This window comes from Haematobia irritans, chromosome 2 (assembly GCF_050003625.1).
Source record: "Haematobia irritans isolate KBUSLIRL chromosome 2, ASM5000362v1, whole genome shotgun sequence".
Lineage (NCBI taxonomy): Eukaryota > Metazoa > Arthropoda > Insecta > Diptera > Muscidae > Haematobia > Haematobia irritans.
This window is the reverse complement of record NC_134398.1, coordinates 63,094,378-63,103,424: the sequence shown is the minus strand read 5'-3', so window position 1 is coordinate 63,103,424 and position 9,047 is coordinate 63,094,378. Positions and strand designations below refer to the sequence as shown.

Below are 9,047 nucleotides of genomic sequence, written 5' to 3'. Positions count from 1 at the left end.
CAAAACCCGAACTCAATGCCCGCTTGTATTTTCGAAAAAATCCGTCAACTCCTCTTGGACTACTCATTAATAAAGAGGAACTAATCTTTGTTTTTATAGAAGATCTACTGTTTAATTTTTCACTGTTCCGCCATGTTTTCATTTTACTTTCACAACTCTAAAAAGAATGCACTGAAAAAATATTGTCGTGAGGCCAAAGAGTTCATGTCCTTAAAATTCTTCTTTTGAAACTCAACTTGATGTCATCAATATGAGACTTAAAAAACTTGATCAACTGGACAGCTTATCTGATGCTGTGAATTTCATGTCCAGCAAATTTGATGAAGTCTTGAAAGGAGTAGCAGAAAATAAAAAGAAATTAGAGGTAATGCAGAGAGAGAATAAAGCCTTGAAAGATAAAGTGAGTGAGCTGCAGGCATCTGTTAAGTTTTTGAACGACCAGCGAGTGAAGTATGACTGTGTTGTAACTGGCATACAAACAGCTGATGGTGTCTCAGCTGAGGCGGCTGTAATAAAGTTAGCGAGCGACGTTGGTGTTAGTGTAAGTCAAGAGAGCATTAGTGATGCCTACTTTTTGAAAACAAAAAACGACAAGAAGTCTATTGTGGTGAAACTCAATTCACAAAAAACTAAAGATAAACTTATGCTTGTCAAGAGTAAACTTAATGAGAAGGATGAAACCAAGAGTGTGTTTATTCATGAATATCTTAGCAGAGAAACAATGGCATTATTAAACTATGCAAAGTCTTTGAAAAATATTGGATACCGTTCCGTTTATGCAAAAAATGGCAGAATTTTCGTTAAGATGTCTGAATTATCAAGACCGTGACAACTTCAAAACATGGAAGAAGTTGATGAGTTATTGCTACAAGCTACAGTTCAAAATAATAAAAGGAAATCAAAACAATTAATACAAGTTGAAGCTGATGATTCCGATGATAACACTTATGTATCACCAACGTAATTATTTAATTAATACTTCATTCCATAGTGTTTTAATTTTCCTTTATTATTTTTATTTATGAATTACAATCAATATATAAATAATTTTGAATCTTTTAAAACTAGTTATTCGCATTGTAGTTATTTTAATATAATGTCTATAAATATCAGGAGCTTGTCGTCGGTTTCGAAATTTAACAAATTTAAATCTTTGATTTCGCAGCTACCACAGCTACCTTCTGTAATTGCTATACAAGAAACATGGTTTCAGAAAGATTTAGTTCAAGTATATGACATACCTGGGTATAAGGCAGTACATTCTTGTAGATTTGACTCGTATGGTGGGACTTCCATATATATTCGTAATTTGCTACCTTTCTCTGTAATGGAAATTACAAGTGAAGGTTTCATAGATTCGGTAGTATTGAGATTGAATGATGTCAAAGTTAATGGTAAACCAATGATATTTACATCCTTTTATAAGTCCCCAAAGTGTGGAATAAACAACTTTTTCAATTTTATGGAAAGTACATTGGAGAGATATGGAAGAAATCCTTGTGTATTCGTTGGGGATGCTAACATTGATTTACTAGAGCATAGAGTATTTGCAGACCTTTTAAATATTTTAATGAACTTTGACTTCAGGAATTGCCATGAGCTGGTTACAAGACCTCAAAGTGAATCATCAATTGATCATGTGTATAGTAACATTGAGAAACAATTTTTTATAGATTCCATTGAGTTTGATTTGTCTGATCACAATATCATTTTTTGTAGAATCGCTTTGAAAGTTAGAAATGGTGAATTGGATAATGAAAGTTATTTAGTTTGTGATTATGAGAGAGTGAAAGATTCTCTACAACACAAGGTGCAGGATTTGTGTTACACTGGCAATCCATCAATAGATACTGCTAATTTAATAGAGTGCCTGGGAGAAGCTATAAGTAGTTCAACAGTGACTAAGAGTACCAAATTAAGCTTGAGAAATAAGATAGCACCATGGGTGAATGGTAACTTAAAGAAGCTGCTGTTATATAAGGATCGTTTACTAAGGCTTCGGAAGAAGAATTCACGACCTGACATTGAGATACGTTTGAAAAGGATTAGCAAGGTAATCAAAAAGGCTTATAGGGACTCAATGAATAATTATTATGCTGACACTCTTTCTGATTTGGGGAATGATTCCAAGAAGACATGGAGTTTTTTGAACAATACACTAGGGAGAGGTCGAGTAGATGATATATGCATTAGGGACAGTGTTGGGAATCCAGTTGAATGTGATCAAGCTAAAAGTGAAGTGTTGAATACTTATTTTGTGGAGTCGGTTCAGAAAGTCAAATCAAGTATTGGAGAGTTCCCGGGCGATGATCTCAATGATTTGGGAACATTGAGTACATGTAATTATAGATTTTATTTTAGTTACACGTCTATTGAGGAAATGCATAGTGTTATTTGTGGCTTATCTCCTACCAAGAGTAGTGGGCATGATGGTATATATCCTAAAGTTCTTTTAACTTGTGTTGGCATATTAACACCATACTTAGTACGGATTTTTAATGATGTGGTAAGGACATCAATTTATCCACAAATACTTAAGATACATAAGGTCATTCCAATACCTAAGAAAAGTAATGCAGGAGAATTGAAGGATTTTCGTCCTATATCAATATTACCTATAATTGGAATTGTTTTTGAGCGTTTATTACATAAACAACTGTATATGTATTTGTCGGAAAATCGTTTATTGAATGATTATCAATATGGCTTTCGTAAGGGTTGTGGCACTGAGGAAGCAATTGTTAATGTTCATAGATGTATCTGTAAAGGATTGGATGAGGGTTATAGGGCTGTAGTTGGGGTGTTTTATGATTTGTCGAAGGCCTTCGATCTTGTCGATCACAATTTATTAATAAGGAAAATGGGGTTTTATGGAATTTGTGGAAAAGAGATGATGCTCTTAGGTAGTTATTTAGGTAATCGGCGACAATTTGTTGAAGTTAAGGGACAGAGAAGTTCTATGATGGAGGTCAAGTACGGAGTACCCCAAGGCAGTGTTTTGGGGCCTCTTCTGTTTTCTCTTTATATTAACGACCTGGGGAATCTTACTTTGGATGGGAAAATGTTTATTTATGCAGATGACATCTGTCTTATGTATCCGTATAACAATGAGAGCATGGTTAAACTTTATATAGAGAGAGATGCTTCGTTGATTTTTGAGTTTGTTCGTCTCAACAAGCTCTTTATGAATACTGATAAGACTCAATTAATGAGATTTAGGCCTCGTTTTAAATTCAATAATGTTTTTAATATTAGTATTAACGGAAGGGAGATAACGGAAGTTCCCATAGTTAGATACTTAGGTTTGTACTTACAGGGAAACCTCTCGTGGGATAGACACATACAGTACCTGAAATCTAAGATATCACCAGCTATTGGTTTACTGTATAAATTCCAATACAAATTCGATAGGAAAACTAAACTGTTAATTTACCAGTCCTTGATACAAAGTCATTATTGTTACTTGTCAATAGTATATGGTTATAAGAAAACTACTGAACTAAGATCTCTTCAAAGGCTTCAGAACAAAGCTCTTAAAGTTGTGGCGAATTTGAGTGTAACCCATTCCACTTTGAATTTATATAGGATAGAACATCCAACCGTTTTACCCATTTATGGAATTCATAAATGCCAAATGATTGTATATATATTTAAATGTTTAAATAATATTGGACATCACACCATACGTTTTAGGAGAAATCAAGAGGTGGTTAATACACGTAATAATAACCTTTTAAAAGTTGCATTTTGTCAATCTGAAACAACCAGGCAGCGTATTGATCATCTTGGTTGTAAATATTTTAATGATCTACCGCTTAATTTAAAAGAGATTGAAAATCTTTCTGTTTTTAAAACTAGTCTGAAAAAATACTTACTAGAACGCATTGATGAGCTCCTGATATAATGTTTGTATTATAAAATATATCAGTTTTATATAATGAATTTTTGTTAAATGATTTGTATTCTTTGATAATATTTATTAGTTAATGAACACATAAACATATGTATATATTACCAAGTCAGTCTCTATAATGCCTAATGGCGCAGAGACGAAGTAGAGCTATGTTTTGTAATTATTTTTCTCAAAAATACTAATAAATACAAAAAAAAAAAAAAAAAAAAAAAAAAAAAAAAAAAAATAAGAATACAACTTTTGCTTAGCTTAGAAGACGCATTTCTCTAATATAAAGTTTTTTCCATGTTCAAAGGTCGATACTTTCAATGTAGTCGTGGTGTCGTTATAATTAAGTGATTTGACTTAAAAATGGGTATCATAGCATGAAAGAACAAATGTTTGGACTAAGGTCAACTTGACTTTAATAATTCAGAAAAATGCTTTAAAATTAATGAAACTGTCTTTAAATTTGTTGCATTTTTGCATCTGGACTACAAGACAAAAATCATTAAAAAATAGGATATGTTTTTCAATACTTTATTTTAAAGACATGTTTTACTTGAAACATAGCATAATTTCTACTGGAAGTCTTTTTTTAACGGACATTTTATAGCATATGAAAAAAAGCTGAAAAAGCGAACAATTTAAATGTGCTTCGTAGAGTCAAGTACACAAAACCCCATTTAAAAGAGAATTGTGTCTTAAAAGCATCCTTACTTGTATTCTCCGCTTATTTGGTTCGGAATCAATACCAAAATTGTTAAAGTGGAGACACAATCTTTAGAACCGGACATGCTTTTTGTTCAGTATATAGTGCCCTTTCGTTATTTTTTATGAAGATCCCTTTAATTACCTTTGTTTGAATATTTTGACTTACTCGTCCTACGTTCCGATTTGTTTTGACGAAACAAAAAAATTGTGCCCGTAATGCGAAAATGATAAACAAAACTCATGGTCTTTTTTTCAAATATCTTTTATCTTCACAGAAAAAAAAAGTGTCTCGTAAATTTAAGAAAATTTTTACAATAATTTATTACAAGAATTTTCCAGAATTTTAGTTCATTTTTCGCATCTTCAACGAAAATTAACTACTCGGAAGGAAATTTTACAAATTCTAAGTAGCAATCGTTTAGTTCATGGCCTACAAAATACGATGAAAATTTCCTTAAAAAATTTCTTAACTGGTAGTTAAAAATTCGTTTGTCATGCTATAAAACTACTTGTGAAATGTAAAGTATTTTGTAAATAATAAGTGCAATTTACTATAAGATTTTTTTGTATGAGAAAATATTTTTTTACGAAAAATGAACTTGAAAGTGGATAGCAATTTCTTTCTGACAATTCCTATAGTTAATAATTGTTGGTAAAAAATTACCCAATGAAATATTTTTAGTTCACATGTAATTAAATTTATAGACATTTTTGTCAAAAATGGTAGATAACATTTCTTGAAAATTTTGCAAATTTTAAGTTAAACGTTTCATTGTTCGTAAACTGGTGTGCCTTTACGAACATTATTCTTAGAGTAAATTGTCAGCAGATGCGATGAACTAATGCATAGTACAGAGATCTTTATCGGCATAGTGGAATGTGATTAATGTAAAGATGATGTTACTTGAGTTTTGTTGTGTATACATGAGCGTGGGGTTGTTTTTATTTTTGTTTGCGTGTGTGTGTGTGTTTGTTATTCGCGGATGGTTTATTTGGCTGGATGAGGTGTTGTTTTCAATAAAGGCACATGTGTTTTTGTTGTTGTAGGAATGTTTTGGCTTTGCTTGGTTTTGTTTGGCATGCTTCAGTTGTATAGTTGGCGTTGTCGTGGGCTGTTGCATCTTTTAAGTAGGTATGCAACAAGGGAGTATAAAGGCATGGAATATTTTGGATTTTTGAGACATATATTGGTGTTTGTTTATTAAACCTTTTAAATGAAAGTTATTAATATTTTATCGGTAGTTTAGAAAAGAGTTATTACGAATATTTAGGAAAATATGTTGAAAGTGTATTGAAATTTTTATTATTCTATGTAAAAAATTAATATTCAATTCCAGATGAATTTAGAAATTTTTTGTTATATCTCAGCGTGTAGTTTATTCATAAATTGGTAAGTATTTTTTTAATATGACTTTCTTTTAAAAAGAATATTTTTTATGTATATTATTTTTTGTTAATTAATTTTTTTGGAAACCAGTTTAATGTTTTTCTTTGTAGTAAAAACAATATTTAATTTCAGAGCAACTCCAGATGGATTCGAACAAATAAAAAATAGAGAATTGGTAAGTTTTCTTTTAAAAATTTGCTTTATTTTAACTAGAATATTTACGTTTTTGTGACCTTTTTATCATCAAAATTACAGGTTTTTAATGCCCTATTTTAGTATTTCTTTAATCAAATTTTTTGGAAACCAATGTAATATTTTTAATGTAAAAACAAATATTTAATTTCAGAATAACCCCTTAAACATTTGGACAAATTTTTAGTACTCCTTTGCCTGTAATTTAATAGTGAATTGGTAAGGATTCTTTAACTTTCTTTTAGCCTTGGACAGTCATCCTTATTTTTTGTACATTAACGTCAGCCTTCGTCATTTCGACTACTGCTCATTTCAAGACGCTAAAATTTTCATCGTGAGCGAAAAAGTGAACCAAACTTGAGTTTATTTTCTTATTCAATTTGGTTTTAAGTAGTATAAAACAAAAATTCATAAAACGGTCGAATTAGTATAACTTAAATTCACCATTTACCAATAGACTAAAATGCATTTTAAATCGAAAATGAAATTACGTGTCGTCATTTTGACGAATGATGACTGTCTAGGGTTATCAAGAATATTTGGTTTTTAATGCATATTATTATTTTTTTCATTAGATTTTTTGAAAACTTATTTAATAATTTTATTTAATATTTAATTTCAGAATAACCCAAATAAATTTGGACAACTTTTTATATTTCCCCTCAGCGTACAATTTAATAGAGAATTGGTAAGTTTTATATTAAAACTTTGGCTTTCTTTCAACTAGAATATTTATTTTTTTATATCCTTCACATCGATAACAACACATTTTTATGAGTTTATTTAGAATACTTCATTATTTCTCTAATTGTTTCAGGTACAAATTTTATGAGATACGTTTTCCAAAGAAAAGTTGAATTCTTTAAACCATTTGATAAAATGCCCCAAATATGGTAAGTTACAAGCTAAAATGAAGAATTAAAAATTATATTTCATTACATGGTGTTAATTTTTAACAATTTTCATTATTGTTTCTATTTTTTCCAGCAAGGTATGTGAAAAAACTACCTACGATGAATAAAAAAAGGATAAGTCAAAATGTCCAAACAGCGAGTTCAAATGAACTACTCTCTGTTCCACGTGGTCATAATTTTTATTCACAAAAAACATTGTATTAAGAACTTTCATCATAAGTTTTTATAATAAAGTACTTTTGCTTAAAGAAAGTTTAATTTTAATGTATGAAAATTTTCATAATAGTAAAACGGTTTGTTGTTCCTTTAATTATTTAATTTCTCTGTACTGTGGAATGATTGATTTAAAAATAGTTTAGTCGTCGACATTTTAAAGAGACTGTTAACCAATTTTTATTATCGGGTTTCCCACAAAATAAGCAAGTAAACCAAAATAATACTGACTTTTTAACTTGGTAGGGGTATATAAATCTTATGGTGTTGTAAAAATGAACTAAACTACAATGTTATAGATGAACTAAAATTTAAGAAAATTATAAACTAGACAAGTTGAAAAAAATCTTAAGGGCTAAATCATGGTCAATATTACTACAGTTTAGTTCATTTTGCAATGGAAAAGGGTTCATTGTTTTTTCAGTGTTGGTTCCGAATGAATTTTCTCTCCGAATACTCATTTTAATATTTTACTTAAGCATATACAATTTTTGGCGAAGTCTTATATCACAACATATATATGTTTACTCATACTATGTAAATTTATACTTGTTTATATTCACACGTAGTATTTTTCCTATATTTAATGAAATTTTCTTTGTGTATATATATTTGTAATGCGCCAGTTGGTTACTTTCTTTATTTTACTTCCAGCATACATATATTAACATATATGTCCCAAACATATTATGCTAGTTTATGAACATTATATGTTTGCACTCAAAAATATTGTGTTTAAAAATTTGAGTTCCAAACATATAATGTTTATACCCAAACATATGAAAAACAGTCTTTGTCGTCCGTGTATTGAGTATATTACATCACAATAGGAGTATTTCAAAAAACGGATTCAGATATTTCAAAAGTGCTCCGGGAAAAGTTTGACACTCATTTTGAGCAAATATTTGCCTAGTGTGACCATACCCTTACGTTACGATTCCCACTATCTTTAGAGAAATGCGATGGTGCCACAAGCTTATAAACCGCACCAAATTGTGGATGAATTGGTATTTTTTGCAATGCTTCTGTCTTATCTCCAATCAATAATCGATTACAAGCTTCGCTAATAAGCTTCGCCGCTCAACGCAATTTTTATACCCTAAATCAAATAGTATTAAATTCACAAAAGCGCTCATAATTGAAATAAGAAATAGACTTCCTCCAAATATTAATATTTCCAAATGTAATGTTTAAAAAATGTTTTTCTCTTCTAAAATAATATTTTGAAATTTGAAAGACATTATGATCAAATGAATTAGATGAAATCATTCAAACTGATCAAGGTATACGCTTGAATAAATAGATGTTCATAATTTCTATAATACATCTTTGGAAGTTTTTTTTTTTTTTGTAGACCATTGAATTTTAGTTGGCTTGTGGTGGGAAGTGGTATGTTATAATTTATAATATATTTTTGGTGCTTTTTGCCCTTTGGGAGTTGGCATCAATCTTTAGATATAGCTCCCATATACATGTATCGCCCGATTTTCCTAAATTTAACCCTTATTTATTAACCGATCTATAGTTATAACTATATCTGAAAACAATCATCGAAATCGATTTGATATTAAACAAGTACATACGGCCGCAAGTTCGGCCAGGCCGAATCTTATGTACCCACCACCATGGATTGCGTAGAAACTTCTACGAAAGACTGTGATTTAGTCCATACATGGTATATATTAGACAAAAAAGTTATGTATAGTTAAGTCTACAAATAATTACGAATCGATAT

At 30.1% G+C, this 9,047-nt stretch overlaps 1 protein-coding gene across 1 annotated transcript; it reads left to right on the top strand.

Annotated features, from left to right (window-relative positions):
- The first annotated feature begins 841 nt into the window (after window positions 1-841).
- Window positions 842-3,904, top strand: LOC142224601 (uncharacterized). The gene is made up of 2 exons (XM_075294382.1): window positions 842-960; window positions 1,114-3,904. Exons 1-2 carry the CDS (start codon window positions 842-844, stop codon window positions 3,902-3,904), a joined length of 2,910 nt encoding a protein of 969 aa, XP_075150497.1.
- Window positions 3,905-9,047: the final 5,143 nt, after the last annotated feature.

Excerpts from the sequence above, each read along its gene's own strand:
- LOC142224601 (XM_075294382.1), top strand. The coding sequence starts at position 842 with ATGGAAGAAGTTGATGAGTTATTGCTACAAGCTACAGTTCAAAATAAT. Across the intron at positions 961-1,113 it reads AACACTTATGTATCACCAAC|GAGCTTGTCGTCGGTTTCGA; the intron begins GTAATTATTTAA and ends TATAAATATCAG.